Source organism: Heteronotia binoei, chromosome 2 (assembly GCF_032191835.1).
Source record: "Heteronotia binoei isolate CCM8104 ecotype False Entrance Well chromosome 2, APGP_CSIRO_Hbin_v1, whole genome shotgun sequence".
In the NCBI taxonomy this organism is placed as follows: Eukaryota; Metazoa; Chordata; class Lepidosauria; order Squamata; family Gekkonidae; genus Heteronotia; species Heteronotia binoei.
In genome coordinates, this window is record NC_083224.1 from 140,942,376 (window position 1) to 140,963,696 (window position 21,321).

Consider the following 21,321-nt stretch of genomic DNA (forward strand, 5'->3'; position numbering starts at 1 on the left):
ATTCTTTCAGGTAGAGCCGAGAATTAACTTTGAACTAATGCAGATGAGTTTATTAGGGAATGAAAAAATAGGGAAGAACAATCAAGATTTACTAAAAGCAATGATATCAGCGGGTAAAGCAGTAATAGCGGCAGGATGGAAGGATAAAAGTAAATGGAAGGAAAGTACTTGGCATAACTACCTCTTTGATTTTGTCCAGTCAGATATAGCTGCTATAATGTCGCAAGAAGAATCATGGAAAGAAAGAAGATCAAGAATTAAAGAAAAGTGGCGGACCTATCTGAAATGGGCGAAGGAAGAAAGGAGAGTGGACATTCAGTGGAAGCTTCAAGTCCTTTGTCCCTGGCTGGAAGAAGAAAAGGATGTATAGACTAAGGGGGGTGGGTTGGGGGAAAATGTAAAATGGATATCAGAAACCATGTAGAGAAACGGATAATGTATAATAATAATAAAAATATACATAGAGAAAAAAAAAGTAAGCTATTTGGTTTATCCCGCAAAACTAAAGCCATAGCCCTAGAGTCTAGGGGAGGTTTCTCTATACATTTAAAATTTAAGATTGCTGGAAGCTTGCTGGGTGACCTTGGACCAGTCACATGCTCTTTGTCTAACCTAAGTCATGGAGTTGAAGTGAGGATAAAATGGAGAAGGGGAGAATGTTGTGCCCCAAACTGGGTCCCTACTGGAGAGAAATAAGATAAATAAAAATTTAACAAATCAACAAAGTCCACGATATAATGCTATTAGCTTGAAATAAAACAAAACCAGTCCACTATTTGGAGATGATTTTTTCCTAAACATTTTACCATTAGATGAACAGCACATGGTATTTTGTTGGTTGCCTTTCAACAGAAAAATACTATACACAAGGTGATAGTTAGAAAAAGAAAATAAAAATGTAAGAACAAGATTAACTAACATGAAAAGAGTCTTATTATTGCACATACCCATGCCCCATGGCGCCATTTGCTGGCTTGATTATGAAGGTTTTCTGTCTGCGCTTTCTCTTGAGTTCTTTTACATAGTTTTGGAATTGTGTATATTCTGCTGGGAAGATCCATGTCCGGGGAATAAAGCTATATTCCTGAGGCTGAGATTTGATCATTCTGAAAAACAAGAAAAACACTAGTATAATATGAATTATACACTATAAAATATGAATCATATACTAATATGAATCTGAGTACTCCATAGAAACCAGTGCCATTACCTTGAAAAGAGATGTACACCAAGTCATTAGAAGGTACACCTGTAATACCTATTATTCCATACAAGTAATGTACATAAAGAGAGCACGTATCTCACACAATAACAGAACCACCACAAAAGAAGAAAACTTGGACAAATGTTTTGCATTAATATTTGCATCTACACACTCACCTGAAACCTTCAATGCAACACATTTAATTTAAATACTTTTTTTGCATGGGAACCTCAAGGAACGGAATTTTCACATGTACTATCACACTGTTTCCCCATGTCCATTAGTTTTTTTAATCCTTTTGTTGGGGGTGGGATACGACAAATCTTACACATTTGTTTACCATTCATTCCATTCATTGAAACTGTCATGTGTAATCCAGCTTTCTTATGTGTCCAGTGTTTGGGGTATTAAAAGAAATGTTCATGTAGAGAAATATTATTAACTACAATGATATATAGAACTCCTACTGCTTCTAAATGTTCATTTTGGTTACAGAAGTTGCATCTGTGAAGGCAGGATTGGTGCCAAGAACATCATGATCTTGGTACAATAGACAGCCTGTTACAAATCCCACTAGCTTACTATTTAACACAAACTTCAGGAAGTACAATAGTCATTGTAGTTTATTACTGTGTTCAAGAATCCTGCACCCCCAAAGTATCTACACTGCATTTAGTATACTGGAATTAAGGCACTACACATACACAAAAAATCCTTATAAAATGAATAATCCTGGGACACTCTTAGGTTCATGTGCCTAAATCATGAATATGCTTCCACGTCAAAGACTCCACTTAGCATGTTTCAAAGTACACTAAGAGATTATACCATATTCACATTTGTTTCACACTTCAGAGAAGATGCCTCTCAAGTGTTAAAAGAATGCTTTTGCAAAGAGAATAGTGCCATAGTTTTCTCTGTGTATATACTATATTTTTTCACCATTCTCAATTGTGTAATCTAGTATTATTGTATTGTTTAATGTGTGCAATACTGCATGCAGTACACTGGCATGGTGTAATGGTTAAAGTGGTTGACTAGGATCTGGGAGACCCAGGTTTGAATCTCCATTCTACCATGGAAGTTTGCTGGGTGACCATGAATCAATTGTACTCAGTCTAACCTACATCACAGGATTGTTCTCTAAAATGGAGAAGGGAAAAATAAAAGGGGTATAAATGAAGTACAGTAAGCAAAAAAAAATGTCTTATGCATGTCTTTATTGCATAGTTTACCATTCTGTAATCTACCCTGTGTCTCAGCAAGAGAAATGCAGATGATAAACTAAATATTATATGCAATAATCCTTAAAATGAAAGCTACATGCAGAATTTATTCACGATTTGCACAAACTTGGTTAATTATAAGGGTAATATGCTTCCTTCTTCCTCCCTCCACACCAAGACTGAAGCCTTTATTCTAACTCCGGTTAGCCATGAAATCCATACGCAGGCACCTTCACCTTGTTTCCTTCCTGATACCTGAGATTCCTAGCAATGGTTTTATCCTAGCTGAGAACACCAGTTACTGGGAAAGTAACAAACCCCAGCTACTGAAGCTGACTGCTTTTGGTGTTATGACTAAGGGTGTGTACTGAGAAAAAATTAGTTATAATTCCTTACCTGGGATGCGAGGGGTAACCTTTACCATGATTGCTGGTATTCAAGTAGGACAATAGTGGTTCGAGATTCAAATCCATGTGTTTTGTTTTCCTTCCAGGTTTCAGCATTTGGGGGGCATTTTTTTTCAATAGGGAACCAATTTGAGGGCCTGCGACAGCTTTTTAAAAATGATGGCATCAAATTTACCCAGAACACAGTATTTCCCCCAATCTAGAGACCCCCTATGGTTCAAACAGAAAGGAAAACACGATTTGATTTTACAGATCCCAAAAGCCAGGTGCCTTTTAGCACAGGGGCACTTCTTTCTACTGCTTCCTATGGGAGGGGAGAAATAGTGTGTGCTGGTCAGGCATTTAAAAAAAAAATTGCCTGCCTCTTTTTTTAATATAATCTTCCAGTGACTGATTTTTAAAAAACTGTTTTACCCAAGCCTCCATCAGGATCTACAACAGCCCAGAACTGAGTACCTGCTTACATATGACTGCAAAAAATGTGTAAAAACATGGGCAGGTTTTCTGGTCATGTATATTAAGGATCCATTTTCAGCCTTCTCTATTCTCGTACCACTTCTAGATCTCTTCTATTACAGTGCTGCTTCAGCAGGCATCATCAGCTTGAAAGTTTTTACTAAAAAGATTTACAAGCACATTGCTGGGTAGAAGAAAACAACTGATCTTTTTCAGACAGGTTTTGTAATGCCCTGCGGACTGTGTGCATGTAAGCAACAGAAGGCTCTCTGTTTGAAATAGGCAAAATCAAAGTTGGTACCTGGGACATAAACAAAGACTACAAGAGGAACAACAGTCTGAGCACCTTGGTCTCCTTGTTCTGCTGCACTGAATTGCATATCTGAACATTTTAACTTTATAAGATAACAGTAGGCAGCAAATGCAACCATAAAAACAAAGGGCAAGACAGCTTGCAGCTGAACCCCATTTTCTGAACTACATGTTCTCAGTCACATTGTCAGAATGTCACTGATTCTCTTTTTCAGTGAAAAGGATGCCTTTAGATAGCATCATTAGGCAAAGAAAAGAGGGAATTTGTCTGGCTACTACTGTAGTAAGCTTCTGGGAACAATCTTGGGCCATGCCAGGCTCTAGGGGAGCGGGTTGAGCTAAGTTCCCTCTGCTTTGTGAGCTTTTATTCATTAAGGTCTAATCCTAATTAACCCCTTTTATTTGTTCCACCTGCCTTTCCCTGACTAATTCTTTTAAGTTTCCTATTCATCATATATTTCCAAATGAGATGCTCTCTCTCACCTAAGAGATGGTTTTATGCTAGAGATTCCTAGGACAGTACCCCACTGTAACGCATCAGAAAATGAGCTACTAAATTTTGTTTATGTACAGATCCCTATCCCACAGTTTGGCTCTTACCACTTGTACACAGTGGGTACAGATCCCTATACCACAGTTTGGCTCTTACCACTTGTACACAGTGGGTATTTGTAAAACAAGAGAAAATTATATTTGCACGGTTAATGCAATCTATATTGATATTATTCTGAACTGTGAAATCTATTCAAAAATTTTCCTGCTTCTTCTTTAGAGCCAAGCTAGATGAGAGAGAAGCAACTCATCGTTTAAATGCCAGTCTACCTTGGTCATGTAGAAAGCTTGGAATGAAGGTCCAACTTTATTATATTTAAAACATTTGTATGCTACCCTTCTAGTCAGGGTCCCCAAGTTGGCTTTCTGTGTGTGTGTACACTTAAAGAGTGAAAGGGGCAAATGAAGTGTGCTGAATCATCTTGGCGACATCAGCGTTTAACCTTCCTATGTTGTCCCCCACCCCCATCACTTTGTCTTTGCTCGGCAACCAGAGTGGGGACCTACCTACAGTGGGGACCCTCAACAGCAATGTATGATGTCACCAGCTACATGCTGACATCAGTCTCCATGTGCCTAGAAGTGATGTTCATTTGTCAGCAGTAGACCACAGCGTTCTGCCTAAATGCAAAGTGCCTCTGGTGATGCACTGACATCACTTCCAAGTATACAGGGAGTGATATCAGTGCATCAGGATGCTGCAGACATTCTAGCCCCCAGTCTGGTTTCCCAGCATATTCTCTTCCCATTGGCCAGTTGAGCAGTGGCAGGGAGTGCTCACTGGCAGCAGGGAATCCCCCACCCCTAGCAAAGGAATTGCAGCCCTACTTCTCACATTCCCAAGCAGCTGATTTACAGAGCAAGATCAGTAGTCTCTGTAGGTCGGTATGGTCTAATCTATCAGAGGCTCTCCAGGATCTTTCACATCACTTCTTGCTGTTGGGGGTTTTTAACCCGGAGACATTCTGAATACACAGTGCTCAATCACTGAGCCACAGCCCCTCCCTCTCAGCTTCCAATACAGGAAAGTAAAGCCAGCTTAGAGAGTCAGATCCCTATCCCACAGTTTGGCTCTTACCACTTGTATATTTTCTCCTGTACCTTTAATCTCAACAAGATGCAAGAGAAATGCTTTCTAGAATGAATTCTCAAGTTAGGCATAGTTCACATATACAAGAGGATGAGGTGAGAATGGACTCTACCATTTCAGACGGCAGACAGTGACACTTCAAATGCCTCTTTGCATAAAAGGCAAATGCAATTTTTAAAAAATAATGCAAATTTTTAAGCAAATGCAATTTAAAAAAAAAAACTATCACAGCGGGAGGAATGTCCTACTCCACTTCATTTGCTTACTGTGCTGGTTTTGCTTTTTTGTAGTTTTTCTTTTAACATAAGGGAACATTCCATCACCTGCAGTATGACGTGGTACAGTATCCTATCACCAGATGCTTTTGTATGTGCAAACTAGGTCTTAATGAGATATACAACAATGGAATGAAAACAAGTGGAGAAATAACCCATTTGGTAGGTCATTGATGAAACAACCATTGTGTGAAGCAAGCACACAAAATAAAGGCACTTTATACTGTGGAGGTGTAGAAAGGGAAGTAAGAAACTGAGCACCGTTAAAACTAAGGAAGAATTAATGTTGTATATACACACATTAGAAAGGAAAAATCAGAAAGATACAAAGCTGTCTTTTGGCTTGCAGGTCACCTCTAGCCATTTGCTGAGCTGATGCCACAGAATATTCATAGAATCACAGAACTCCAGAGTCATCTAGTGTAACCACCTACACAATGCAGGAAACTCACAAATACCTCCCCCTAAATTCACAGGATCCTCATTGCTGTCAGAGGGGCATCTAGCCTCTGTTTAAAAACCTCCAAGGAAGGAGAGCCCACCACCTCCTGAGGAAGCCTGTTCCACTGAGGAACAGTCAGGAAGTTCTTCCTAATATTGAACTGGAAACTCTTTTGGTTTTCAGGAACATTCTAATTGTCACTCCATTTGTTTCATTTATAATGTTTGTACCCAAAGCAACTTCAGTCTGACTTAGAAAACCTCCCAAGGGACTTTGGCACAGGAGAAGCTAGGTGCTAGGATCAAGAAAGCAAGAAGGATAGCAGAAGCTAGACACTGGATAGACAAGGAGTTTAAAGACTTGGAAGTGAACACAGGATATAGTAAAGCTAAAAAATCAGGATTCCAAACGTAGGATGGTAGAAGAGCAGGGTAGGCAGCAAACTGAGAATTGGCAGTCTAGGGAAAATATATGTAGCTCTAAGCAGAAGATTAGCAGAAAAGGCAGAAGCTGAAGAAGGGAGAATAAGAAAGAAACAGCTGAAAACCTTACACAGCCACCTGGGATCAGAGTCTTATGCCTCTTGGTAGGGAATACAATGCAGATAAATAGGCAGAAGAGAAGTAGGAATGAAATGGAGAAACCAGGTAGGAAAACACAGAGAAACTGAAGAGGCAGCAAGTCTGAAAACAGGCTGAGTTGGAGAATGGATGGGAAAAGGGGCAGAAGATGCATGGAGCTGCAGGAATAATGCAAAATCACAAGATGGACCTAGGGACATTGTTTGAGGAAAATAATTACTTGGTCATGTTTCTTGCTAAGAAATCCTTCCTACAGATCTCTCCCATTCCTGGAAAATGGTTGATTCTCTGGAAGACAAAAAAAAAAGGTCAAATTTTTAGCATATTTTAGCAAATATTTTAAAGATTCAAGTAAAGCACTAGTTTAAAGTGCAAAAGCATGCTATGATTAAATATGCTATATTTAATTTTTATATTGTTTTAATCTTACATAAACCACCATGGAGACCATTGGTACAGATATGAAATCTGTTGTTCACAATAAATTAAATTACCCTAAGACCTCCCATACATATGGTGATTACAATGATACGCTTTCCCATTTTAAGACAAACAATCTCACAAGGAAAATGAGCAATATCCTCCTTTGGCAGAAAACCACCTGAAAAATATTTCCTTTTGCAGAAAACCACCTGAGACTGCGAGGAAGACTTGCTCAACAGAATCCAGTGAGTTCAAGCCTCAACGAACAAAGCACGTCGTGTTCTTCAGCCAGGCATTTCTGGGGAGATTCATCTTTTGAATTCCACAGTGCCCATTACATACAGTGGCTTTTAGCTACAGGAATGGTTTTTGGCAAAAAAGATGTATGAGCAAACTGTATCAAGGAGAGTGGTTTGAAGAAATACCACCATTAATTCTAATTCATTTTCTATATACAGCTGATATCCAAAAGTCTGAGTGCATTTGTATGTACTATCCACTTGTATGGAACAGCAAGTTTTAAAGTTGTCCCTTCTGTTTCCAGTCAGCAGGTGCAACATCCCTGAGCAAGTTCCCCTTAAGTATTACACAGCAGCCACATGTAACCAGCACACTCACTCTTGCCTGCTGTTCCCTGTACAAAGGTAATATTTGAAAGCATTCTGAAAAGGACATCACTGAAGATTTTGACTTTTCAAGAAAAAAATCTGAATGATAATTTTCAGGGGGGGGCAGAGAATCACAAAGAAAAGAAGACTGCAGTTTTATCTTTCTGCACCAACATTTTACATTGTGGTAGCTTTAGTTGACAGTCTTAAGTCCCTTGAGATTTACTAAAACGTAGCAGTCAACCGCCCTCCGCCCTCAAACACTGAAAACAAGATCTTCTACACATTAACCTAGAGAATCTTTACTTCAATGTTATCACAACACGAATCAGACACAAATTAAGGCATATCATACTAGAGGTGCTTCCTGAGCTGGTAGATGCCTCAGTTTACTCCTAAAGCTACCAGGGCCTATACAAAGATCAAAACAAATATAAACTCTGCTTGTGGGAATGCAATCTCAATTCTCATTTCATTTATCCTGCTGAAGAATCAGGACAGGCTGACAGTTCACAAAGTGCCTAAAGCCACCCTGTGTTTCCTTACCTGATAATTTCGGAGTTCTGCAATCTTTTCCTGCTGCACAGCAGAATCACTCCAGATAAGGTTTGCAGACTCATCATCATCACGAGCCTTCACATACCCCATTTCTTCTATTACTACACGAACTAGAAATATACATATATATGTATGTAGGTATCACAAGAACTACAGAGTTCAGGACTTTCTAAAGAAAAAATAATTTTAATGTTTTTCATACAGCAATATTCACACATAGAGTATTAAATATTTTGAACTTGACCATGATTCATTTAAACTTGCAGATGTAATTATATCAATTAAAAGCTGGAAGCAAAATGGAACCTGATATGGGAATTAAAAATGAGATTTTCAATTTAATCAAAAATGTTTCCAAAATATGTTAAAATTTGACCTGGATCTCTGAAACAAATCAACTACAGATACCCATGAGGAACGATAAGATTTACTACAAGACAGAAGTGTTCCCTTGGGTGTTTTGGGGATCATTTGTTCCCTACCTCACAGACCTAGAAAATCACCATCTCTGGGTCTGCAATAAACCATGCTTCACTGTTATATCTGAACTTATAAACCATAGCTTGTATTAGCCTTGTAAACCAGGATGCCTCCAAGTAGAGAGTGTTCCCAGTTTGCAATCTCCGTTGCAGGGCTGGCACAAACCAATTTGCCAATTTTCCAGGAGGAGAAACTAACCAACTGGGTATGTTGGCAGTGGGGTGGGAGAAAGACATTTTGAAGGATTTGGAGAGAAGAGGGAAGTGGGTGATCATACAGGTTGTGGGAGACAGAGGAAAACAACCCTTTTGAAGAGTTTGAAAGGTAAGAAGAGATGGAGCAATTGGCGGGGGAGGGAAAGGAGATGAAGCAGAGCAAGATGAGAGAAAGTAGAGGCTACCTAGGGTTGCTAACCTCCAAGTGGTGGCTGGAGATCTCCTGCTACTAGAACTAATCTCCAAGTGACAGAGATCAGTTCACCTGGAGAAAATGGCCACTTTGGAAGGTGGACTCTATGGCATTATATGCCATTGAAGTCCTTCCCTTCCTCCAAACCCCACTTTCTTCAAGCTCCATCCCCAAAATCTCCAGGATTTTTCCCAACACAGAACTGGCAACCCTAATGCTATCAGGGGAGTGGGATTACCCCTCTGTACAAATTACTGTGATTCATTCTTTGTACCCTCCAATAAAGAGCCTGGCATCTGCGCCAAAAATGAAATCAGTGCAAAGTGGTCAGTCACAAAAGAAAGGAAAGGGAAATCAAATACAAAATGAAAAAAAATACTATTTCCCCTCAATGCTTGCTAAAAGAGACAACACACTCCGCCCTTAGAGAAAGAAAGAGGACAGGACTATGCATGTGGGCCACCCTCAGACTGCCACAGAACCTGGGAAACAGGAAGTCACAGCACTGGTGCAAGACCAGACTCTGCCTGGTGGCTGCTAACCTGAAAGGAAGCCAACAGCTTGCTTGCTAGCACTGCCCTCTCTGTGAAGTGTCCCAAACGTTCCTTGGCACTTCTGCCCAAGGACAAACTCTGAGCAATCTCCCTCACAGCACTGAGCCTCAAAGGGACTGGCAGAGAAAGAAGAGCTCCGTTCTCTTTCACCCTCTCTAGAGTCTTAAATCTCCCCCCCACACACAAAAAAATGGAATTACTACAGGAAAATTGACCCACAATAACATGAACAACAGGCCTGTGGGTTTAAGTGCCAATGCAAAATCTGAAATGCATATAAAATTCTCTTAACAGCAAGATGCTTACTGCCCAAACACTCCCACCTCAACAGAGAGCCAAATTCAGCATCTATAAGCAAAGGTTCCTCAATACTGCTAAGATTCATATGGAGCTTTGTCAGGCATCCCAGATATTTAAGAATATTTTATTACAGGTCCCCACTTGTGATGAAATAAAGGGAAATTTCACTTCATGTTAAGAACTTGCACAGGATGGTGCACACACTAAGAGTGCTCACACTCTGAATAATAATTACGGGAGGCATATTCCAATGGCAACATAGGCTATAGTTCCCTTGTAATGCTAGAACACGTTTCCTGTGACTAACTCTGAAGGTAAATGACATTCTCCTGCATGGCAAGACTTAATGCTCATTGGCTTTTTGTAAGTCATGTTCCACACCAATGTGAAATGAAATGATTTTTAAAAATACATTGAGCTTTACGCAATTTGAGTAGTCTTGTTAAATGTTAGATGCTAGAATGATTTAATAGAGACCACTTAAACACACATTTCAACAACTATGTAAGATTTTGCAGACTGAGGCTGCAAAAGATTTTAAGATTTAAGTCTCATGTGACTTTTCAACCTAGTCTAAGAATTTGGGGTTCTAAGGATTGACTTCTAAGCCCCAATGATTCTACTGTAATCATCTGGAAGCACTACAACAACAGTGAAGAGGGGGGGCATGGACCATGTGGTTGTTTCAAACATTTAAATAGCAGAAAGTACTAATATCCTGGTCTACAGGAATTTGATCTGCTGGCTTTTGCAGCTAAATAACTTTTCTTTCCATAGCCACTTTTTTTTATTCTTATCTCATAATAAGTAGAATATGCAGCTTGCTACCAATCTCGTATTTTGTGCCAATGACATTTGCAGTGATGACTCCATGTTTTTTCTTCTCTCTGACTTTTCTCTTGATTGTGCTTTCAAAAGACAGTTCTGAGTTCAACGCTGGAGAAGAGGTCCCTTGATTATCTGGAAAAGTAATATATTTGAAATTATACTAAACCACTACTACAATGTGTGGCAGTGGAAAGTGCCTTAAGTATAAAAGTGAACACGGCACCCCAGATAAAAACAAACAATTCCAGACTTTCTTAAAGACTGGTTTTGGATGATAACATGTTACTAACAAGAAACAAACAATTTCAGTCCTGGTATTACATCACCAACAATGGAGCAGAGAGGCACACACTATTCTCCCAGTTGTACATACAAAAAAATATATTATTATAATACATGTATCAGCATGCAAATAAGCTTGGTTCCTGCCCTTCTTTTGCTCTTTCCCACCTCCTTTTTGAGGTGCTAGCATTGCAAGAATAAGGGGATTGCCTCAATTTTCATGAGGCAGTTACATGAGCAAGCCTATTACCTTGTCCAGTGCCTGGCACTGCCAGGATTTAAAGCAAATAATTACTGGATCAAATAAAGACACAAGTTTCTGTAATAAGGCAAGCCTACCTCCCTCATTGGGCAAAGATGGCATTATCACTTGAACGTTGCAATGGCAGAATCCAAATCCCGTTGCACACTCTGGAAACTTAAGTGGCCTTCCAAGCCAATCCTCTGGAAGCTCTTGTCATACCATGTCAGCTCAATACTGTGGTGAAACTCGGTTACAAAAAAGAAAAAGGGGCCTGTATTTGAAGAGAAATGTGTATCAATTGCAACAGATTATTAAAAACATAAAAACAGGGGCTAGGAAATGTTATTGTTCTGTTGAATGGGGCACAAAACAATATGAAGTCAAAAGAAGAGATGTCAATTTGAAACCGAAAATAAGTTGCAAATTCTTAAGGCATTGGTGCCTAGGCAAGCCCAATTTTGTCAGATCTCAGAAGCTAAGCAAGGTTGACTCTGGCAAGTACTTCAAGGGGAAACCGCCTTGGAGCACCAGGAGCTGGGATGTGGGAGCAGGCTTTATTCAGCTACCTCCTTGAATATTCTACATGCCCCCAGTAGGGGTCAATCACCAGATGTCACCATGACTTTCAGGTGCAAACACACACACAGAGGCACACACATGCACATAACCCCCCCCCCCCCAATAAAAAATGTTTTAAAAACCCAGCCATTGGTGCTTGTAACTATATTGCATTTTTATCTGTTAATTTGTTTTGTTTTTAAAACATTTTGAATAATTATTTGCTTACAGACTCTCCTGTTAGATTAGCGCTGGAATCGTAGCTCTCATCCCATTGTAATTTAAGAGGGTAAAATTACAATTGTGCTTGCAGGTCTCACAAACAGAGTGAAGACTTAGTCCCTCACTAACTACCAGCTACAAGGTCACAACAACCATAGACAAACAAATCAAGAATATTAAATTGCAGTTCTCCAATAAGCTCTTGAACTTTCCACTAAAAGGAGACAGCTAACAAATTTATGCCTTTTGACTTAATCTAGTTTAGGTTACTTTCTATCCCCCCCCCCTTTTTTTTTAGGTAAGCTCTCACAGGTCACTTCCATGACTGGAAACATAGATGTTGCAAGGGTGGGGGGGAGGAGATGTATAATACTTTAATGCTGACATGGCCACATTTAACTGATCCTGAATTCTCAAAAGAGCCCATGTCACTTAAAGAAGAAAACCCTTCAACTGAAGCAGGTACCTGTAGGGCTGCCAACTCTGGGTAGTAAAATTCCTGGTAATTTTGGGGTAGAGACTGGGGAGGGCAGGGTAGGAAGCTCAGCAGGGGGTATAATGTAGGGTTGCCAATCTTTAGGTGATAGCTGGAGATCTCCTAGGATTACAGCTGATCTCCAGGCAGCAGACATTAGTTATACTGGCTTACAGGCTCCAAGTATCAAATGCCAGAAGTCAGGCAAGGCAGAGTTGTTCAGTCCAAGGTCAGGGGTCCAGATGGTGGCAGAGGCAGTGGCTTGGTGTCTATCATATGTATCCACACTTAACAACCCATTTTAGTTGGTTTTTATGGCCCCTTGCCTACGGATGATATTGCAGTCAGTTGCTCAGAAGCAATCCTGCAACTACTTACCTTTATTATCAGCAAGCAGGTGACATCAGGCAAGGAGGTATGCACTTTGCTGCCTTGTCTGTAGCATTGTTCTCAGCCTCCATCTGTGGTGTTCTAAGGGTGTGGGTGATACTGGTGGGCTGGGAATGGCCAGTTAAGGTTCTCTTGCTGAATCAGGGCTGAAGAGTGTGTGGCTCTGCACCAGCTGTTGGCTGTAAATCCTAACAAGACTGCAACTCATTTTCCTGCTGGACATCTTTTCCTTTTAACTAAAGGCTGGCAACACATGGCTCCTCTTCTCCCAAGGAGTCCTCTTCTCCTAAGAAGTCCTCACTATTGCTAAGACCTGGTTGACCCACAACATCATTTCACCCAGGGAAAAATGGCCACTTTGGAAGGTGGATTCTATGGCATTATATCCTTCCCCTCCCCAAACCCCACCTTCCTCAGGCTCCACTCCCCAAATGTCCAGGTATTTCCCAATCCAGAGCTGACAACCCTAGTATAATACTACACAGTCCATCCTCCAAACCAACCATTTTCTCTGGGGAAATGGTCTCTGTTGTCTGGAGGTCAATTGTAATTCAGGAGATCTCTCGGCCCCACCTCGAGGCTGGCTGGCTGCTTTTTGGGGAGTTAATGCCAGAGGCCTTTCAACAAGCAACAGTTCTATCATTATCACCTTTCAAAAGCTTTCAGGGAGATCACTGCATGGTAAATACTGGGGGATCTTTAGGTCCTAAGATCACACAAACTCAGAGACTAGCACATCAAACTGAACAAGTTGGAGGTCCACAATGCATGGGTGGTGGGAGAAAGAGAAAAGAAAAATTGAGCCTTTGCTCACATGAAAAATGCTCTAATCTCTTGATTATGTTGCTTGCTCTCTTTCAAATTTCTTTCAGTGCCCTCTTTTTTGAGATATGACAACTCGATCTGGAATATTTTGCAGTTTAGCATACATCATTGATCCATGTAAGGCACTGCAATATTGGTCCCATTTTATTTTCAGTCCCTTACCTAATAATCCTCAGCATACAGTTCTCCTTTCTCATTATGGCTGAACACTTAGACATTTTCAGTCAGCTATCTGTTACAATCCCAAACTCTTCCACTCCACCAGTTCTTGCACCTCACCAGTTCAGATCTTATTAGCATATGCTTTAAAGTTAGGATTTTCTGTTCCAGTGTGCATCACCTTACACTTATCTGCACTGGCCATACTGCTGCCCACTCACCCAAGAGAGAGAGAGAATCAACAATTGTGTTGGTTTGTACCATCCTGAATAATTTGGTATCACCCAAAGACCTGACCATTATTCACCCCCGATTTCAGGTCGTTTATTTAAAAAATGAAATAATACTGGTCCCAGAACTGACCAGAGAACTCCATAGCAGGAACTGTCTGTTTATTCCTAGTCTTAGTTTCCTGTTACTTAACCTTATTGTTAATCCCTAAGAGGACTCTCACCCCATAACTACTTACTAATGACTCTTTGGTGAAGTACCCTGACAACAGAACAGCCTTCTGAAAGCCCAGTACTTTCTGAACCATCTTTATATATGTTTTCCCCAACCTCAACAAGCTTTGTTCCTCTGTATGCTTAATTCTATCTTTAACAACAGCTTCTACTAAATATACCAAAAACAGATGTTAGACAAACTGATCTGTAATTTCCTAGATCCCTTCTGAAACACTGTTCAGAAATCAGCATAACAATTGCTGCTTTTGAATCCTCCAGTATGGAAGCCAGTTTTAGTAACAGCTGCATACTGAAGTTTGTTTATTTATTTTATTTTATTTATTTTATTCAATTTTTAGCCTGCCCTTCCTGTAGAACAAGCTCAGGGTGGGTTACATTATAAAAGAAGTCAATGAACAGTTAAAACCAATTAAAATATATAAAATCTAAAATTACAGAGTAAACAGTGGAGATTAAACTGATGAATTCTGCCTCACAAACATGGCCAATTGTTCAGGTCCAGCAGGTCCTATAGTACTGGAATGGAATGAAAAGGGGGGGGGGGGAGACCAATAACAAGTGACATCTACTGCCTCAGCTGAACGCCTGGCAAAAGAGCTCCGTTTTACAGGCCCTGTGGAATTGAGGCAAACTCCATAGGGCCCAGATCTCCAAGGGGAGCTCATTCAACCAGGCAGGGACCAGGGCCAAAAAGCCTCTGGCTCTCATCGAAGCCAGTTGGACATCTCTGGGGCCAGGTATCACCAAAAGGTGCTGGGTCACTGATCGTAAAGAGCTATGGGGCTCATACAGGGAGAGCTGGTCCCAAAGGTATGCTGGCCTCTGGCTGTATTGGGCTTTAAAGATAAGTACCAGCATCTTGAACAGGATCCGGTACTCAATAGGTAGCCAGTGCAGTTCATGCAGCAGAGGATGGATCTGTGCCCGCACAGGCAAACATGTTAGCATCTATGCAGCAGCATTCTGCACCAGTTTAAGAACCCTTGGGTGTATGTTAACTGAAGCCCAGAGACCTACTGTTTTTTTTAAATGTAACCCAGGCATTGGAACTAATAGCAAGTTCAAGGCTTAAGGCCTTATTTCTTAAATGTTTTCCCCACATACACTACTCATACACCTTGGCTTAAGCAAAATAACTATTTATTAAAATGGGGGGGGGCAGTTTGCACAATAGGTTATGGTACTCTCCACTCCTAAAACTTTTCTCTTCCCAAACTAAAGGTCCAGAGTCTGAAGATGAGTGATGGCCTATTAACTCAGGGTCTTACTCACTGCTCTTTGAGAATGCAGCTCTCTACTAATGTACCCTTGGGGAAATCTGATTTAGCAGAAACTAGATCCTGTAGTCCTGCAGTCAGTGTCCCTGAAGTGCTGTTTTCTTGCTGAAGCTGGCCAAGCCACAGTTCCTCAGAAGAAGACCTCCAATGTGAACCAAAGTTCTCAGGACCTCCCTTGTCAGCATCCTAGAGAAGAAATCAGCTGAGTTCCAAGAAAGATAGTCTGAGGGTTAACTGATATTGTCAGGTCCCCCTTGACTGCCAGCAGGAGATATGGGGTAGGGTTGCCAGATCCTGGGGAAACTCCTGGATTATGGGGGCAAAGTCTGGGGAGAACTGAAACCTCAGTCAGGGTACAATTCCACAGAGTCCACCCCTCCCTTTATCTACCCTATTCTAATTACGAACTTTGCCAGTGAGTGCCTATCCAAAAAGGCAGCAAAAAACCCTGGGATTCCTGAATACCCAGGGGATTCCTGGCAAGCAGGAATTAAGTTGTAAATTAAAATACCTCTTCCAAAAGAAAACCAGCTTTGTGAAGACGAGGCACCCTCATTGTCTGTAGAATGCTGATAGCCAAAGAAGTGAAAAAAATTCAGGCAATCTGAAAACTGGTCTGTTTACAAGTATGCAGTAGAGATTAACAATATTGTTACAACAGTACTGTACCTTGGAGGCAGATACTGTAGCTATTTATATTTTTATGGTAAAAATCGAAAAGTTTCCTATGAATTCAAACTTGTTTTAACAGTAAAAATTACCCTTGCCTACCAATTCCCTGCTTGCTCAGTGATGGCATCTTGGCACTCTTGTACAACCATCCCAAAGGGCAATGGACATAATGCATTGCGAATGCTGTTCCTGCACAGTAAAAATAAGAGCCCTATCTCAATGGTAGAGCATTTTTAATTTTATTTACTTAATTTCTATCCTGCTTTCTCACTGGGACTCAGTGGCACTTCCTTGAGCACTTGAAAAGGGAGAGGGAACAAGAGCTTCTAGACCTACTGCATGCTCATGGCATTTTTTAACTAACCTAAAAATGGTCGCAATGTCACACCCATGGACACTGCAACATATAGTTTGGCCCTCAGATCATACAATATTGAGCTAGATGGATCTTATTCCATCTAAGGTAGCTTCATGAGTAGTCTCTTCAATCAGTAGAGATAGAAGTCAGTGATATCATCAGGCCAAGCTACTTACAATGAATGGCTTTGCCTATCTCCCTTCTTCCCCATCCTGTTACTTTGTAATGGAAATCTTTAACTGTATGGACCATGACAACTAAAAGCTACGCGTACAAAGCATCTCGTGACACAGACCTCAGTATGAAGGTTCTGACTCTTTTTCTCAGCCTAAGTAGTCTGCTCAGTGGACACTGGATGGGAAGGGAAGATCAGGTCGCTGTGCTGTTAGATGGTTCATTGGGATATACCCAGAACCATTATAGCACAGTGGAAAGACTGAGAATGTACACTGTTCTTGTGGAACAGAATGATGCTGTGGCAGGGCACCAGCTGCTAGGAGCACCTGGCAACTAGTGCACTTGTATGTATGAAAACTCCAAATTTTACTACATACCACTTGTGGGAGAATGTTTATACTCCTTTTCTTTATAACATACTTATTGTTGGAGTGAGCAACTCAGCATGCCTGGACATTTGGGGAGGGGGGTGCTACATCCAAGTGTGAATAAATACCTCCTTGAATGGGATGTCTCTTTCTTTATCTTAACATTGGAGCTGCCCTCTGACCTCTCCTCACTCTGTGTTCTTTGATCTCCTTCACTCTTCACACAGCTCTCCATGGAGTCATACATCTCTACAGGTGTCTCCTGTACAAACAATACCCTCATACTTCCATAAACATGAAGCTGGATTCAGCTGGCCATTTGTGAGAGTGAAAGTACTCATTAGATTAGGCATCTCTCTCTCTCCTTTCCATTGCAACCTGAGTATGAACTAAATCTACTTGAATAAATGTAAGTTTTAGTTTTTCATAATCTATCTTGGCAGATTTATTTTACTGCACTCAGTATCATACTTCTAAGGATAGCTTAGGCTAGCCCAATCTCATCACATCTCAGAAGGGAGCCCACCAAGGAATACCAGGTTTGTGACATAGAGTCAAGCAATGGCAAGCCACCTCTGAACATCTCTTGCCTTGAAAACCCTACAGGGTCACCATAAATCAGCTGTGACTTGACAGAAAGGAAAAAAAGATGCCTGGGCAAACTCTGCTATATTAACCAAATATTAACCAAATATCCCAATATGTAGCTCTAAAAGCATTGTACAAAATGAGTCTGAAATATAAATACTGGTATAATTTACATTTAAGAAATCATTTTAATCTCAAGTAAGAAAATTTCATAGACAGCAAAAAACAAAGACACTTTTTGCCGACAAGATTACATTAATACACATAGCTCAGTGGTGCTCCTAACCAATGCATAATATATGACAACTTAAAAGCAAGGAGGGTAAAATCCATTTCTTCAGCAGCACAATTAAAGTAATAGGTGATGAGATGCATGATTCACTGTTTCCATTTCACAGGTTCAGTCCATTACCATATCTGGAAGAGCTACAGCACTGTTGTGGCCACTTATGGATTGGACTGTATTCACACTTACAGGCCTACCACTTCCCAGCAGATTCTCTGGAAATAAACTAAGACAATTGAGGATGACAAAGAAAAAGCTCTTGGAGAAACATCTCCCAAAAACCTTTAAATTGCTGACAACAAAAATTTGCCTCTCATTTATCTCAATGAGAAAGAATCTGAGTAATTAATAAATTCTATAATAGGAACAACAACAAATCTCAGATAAATAAATAAAACTACAACTGGCAGGAAAGTAGAGCAGTAGAACAGAATAGGAAAGGGTACGAGATTTCATTTTCTCCCCCAACCCTAGAGTTTTTTTTCCAGAGTTGATAGTGATTTGAAACAAAGGTTGTTCTGATGATGAATATACTAATCCACTCCTCTGTGGCAAATTCTGCAGATGTTGTATTATTTCAAAAACATGAAAAACCCAAGATATTTGTTGAAGTGGCCTTTGGTTGAGGCAGCAGACATCCACCAGTTGGCCTCCCTGCTGCAGCTTTAAACTCTACACTGCTACTAATAAGACCTTCATAGCTCAGCTATGGTCCAATCGCTCCCAGCTTTAAGACTGTTGAACTATAATCTGTATAATGTCCACCTTTTTAACTGTTCTAAGTGTTTTAATTATGTTGATATTTAATTTTTATTGTTTTAGTTTTTGTAATTTATTGTTGTGACACATCCTGAGCCCACTTGCGGGAAGCATGGGATATAAATCAAAGGAAATAAATAAATATATGCATACATACACATTATGCAAAGTTATGCCACCCACAAACCACTTTCAGCTCTTAAAAACTATTTCCCCTCTAGCTTTAATAGCTTTTCCCACTGCTGAAGAATGGAAAGCAGTAATGTCAAAATGTCAAGAGACATTTCCACTGTCAACCTGTTTATGAATTCAAAAGCTTTCCATCCCATATTTCAAATTAAATTGCGAAGGTGGAAATCATAAAAAACTAACACAAAAAATAATAAAAGAACAGCATGAATACAGCATCAGTAGTAGTATTAAAACACACAGAACGTAGATAGAGCATGACAAACCACAGTTTGCTGCTTTGCAACCAAGCCTTGGAAAACCTTGGTCTTATGTACTCACTTCCACTTTTACTCCTTCCTCCCCTCACCTGTAGCTTAAAACTAATTGCCTCCACATTAACAAATTTTGGATTAAAATCTCCCCCTCCCTCTTTCTTGTAAACCAAAATTGCAAATCAGGATTAACAAACTGTAATTTGGATGGAATGACAAACTGTGGTTTGTTACAAATGGAAAAGTAATAAATTTATAAGCAGCACAGGACAGGAAGAAAAGGAGGAAGGGGAAGAAGAGGAGTTGGTTTTTATATCCCATTTTTCACTACCTAAAGCAGCCTCAGCGTGGCTTACAAGCGCCTTCCCTTCCTCTCCCCACAACAGTCACCTTGTGATGTAAATGGGGCTCAGAAAGTTCTGAGAGAACTGTGACTGTATGTTGTTGAAGGCTTTCATGGTCGGAGTTCATTAGTTGCAGATTTTCCAGTCTGTATGACCATGCTTTAGCATTGTAGAACTTGACATTTCGCCAGCAGCTGTGACTGGCATCCTCAGAGGTATAACACAGAAGGCTGTGTAAAAGTGAGAAGAAGATGGTAAGCAGGTAATTTATATCTACTCAGGAAGGTCTGAGTCATTATCTTATAGAAGTTTCCCAGGCTGTGACATGATAATGGAGGAGCTTCCCTGAAAAGGTTCTTTTGCTGCAAAAGGAGAGTGGGAGTCTTCTCACAAACTATGCAAAACTGAATTACTCAAGAGGGCTTTTCTACACAAGCAATAGGGTAGCACTGTACAAAATGATTCACAAAGCTATTTGGAAAAATTATTAGGATCTGTGGTCTATACATCGCCCAAACTGTGTAGTTTGTTGTGTGTAGGATCCTGCTATGTAACCTTGAATCATTTTGTTATGTGTGTGGACTCAAGGGAAGTCTTTGGTGTTTCTGCCTGGCTCATTGGAGCCATACGGACTGAGATTGGGGACTTGGAAACAAAAGGCTGTAGGATTCAAACCCCCCGCAGCCCAGGACCAATCACAAGCCCCTGCCGGTTGGAATGACCCAATAACGTGCTTGCATGGGAACTCAGAGATGTATATAAGTTTGACCCGTGGGCCCCAACAGCAGTCTTGTATTGTAACCTTTACTATGTGATTCCTATTAAAGAGCTTGTTATCACTTACTCCAAGACTCTGCCATGCATAGAACCCACTATATGATAGTGGCGACGAGGATGGGATCTGGATGAGTGAGGTCCAGGGAACCCCGGCACCGCCAAACACACCGAGCTCCAGCACTGCCGCGCAACAGGCACCAGCACCCAGCCTGATAATGGCTGCCGCGTTCAAATCATAAAACGCAATCCTGGAGTTCAACACGGCACAACCCGAGGCCTGGGAAGCCTGGGTCAAAAGACTCAAGTCCCACCTCATGGCACAGTGAATCAAGGAGGATCAACACGAAATCAAGAAGGCCATCCTGCTGAGCAACTGCAGCATCGCCACGCTACAGCTAGCAGAGGGCCTGGTCGCACCAGAGATGCTCAAGGCATCTTCCTTTGACAAGATCTAGGCGCTGACCGGCCATTTTGTCGCAAAGCCTACTCTCCTCACCCAGATGCTTCAGTCCCTCGACAGCTTCCAGGAGCCAAATGAGACCGTAGGGACCTTCCTAGCCCACCTGCAAGACGTGGGCAGGAAGGCGGAGTATGGCACACAATTGGAGGAGAACCTGCTCATGAAGTTCACTCACGGCCTCAAGGACAGAAAGGCACGTCGGAAAATTGCAACAGAATCAAAGCTGACCTTAGAGAAAGCCCTACAAATAGCCACCACCGCCAAGGATGAGCACAAAGAAAAGGCCCGCTGCCCAGGGACCAGCGCCCACCAGCTGCAACCGGCCGCAGAATCAGACGACTCAGACGGGGACGATGCCCTCAACCTGCATCAGGCAACCCAACAAAAGCCCAGGACGCGAACAACAGAATTGACCACCCCCAAGACCTGCGCCAGCTGTGGGGAGCCACATGAGCGGCGCACGTGCAAATTCAGGAGCACGACCTG

At 41.0% G+C, this 21,321-nt stretch overlaps 1 protein-coding gene across 3 annotated transcripts in view; it reads right to left on the reverse strand.

Moving 5' to 3' along the window:
• The window catches only part of TTLL7 (tubulin tyrosine ligase like 7), a 124,029-nt gene that overhangs the window by 77,136 nt on the left and 25,572 nt on the right, over positions 1-21,321 (reverse strand). For 2 of the 3 annotated variants that reach the window (XM_060232110.1, XM_060232109.1), the window contains exons 2-6: positions 11,326-11,501; positions 10,705-10,836; positions 8,123-8,244; positions 6,766-6,833; positions 948-1,106 (exon numbers count right to left, since the gene is read on the reverse strand). In XM_060232110.1, the coding sequence (XP_060088093.1) occupies positions 948-1,106; positions 6,766-6,833; positions 8,123-8,244; positions 10,705-10,836; positions 11,326-11,350 (506 nt within the window). In that variant the 5' untranslated portion in view covers positions 11,351-11,501. Of the gene's footprint in view, positions 1-947; positions 1,107-6,765; positions 6,834-8,122; positions 8,245-10,704; positions 10,837-11,325; positions 11,502-18,178; positions 18,279-19,644; positions 19,829-21,321 lie in introns of those variants that run through there. The other variant, XM_060232111.1, reaches the window with a different exon arrangement.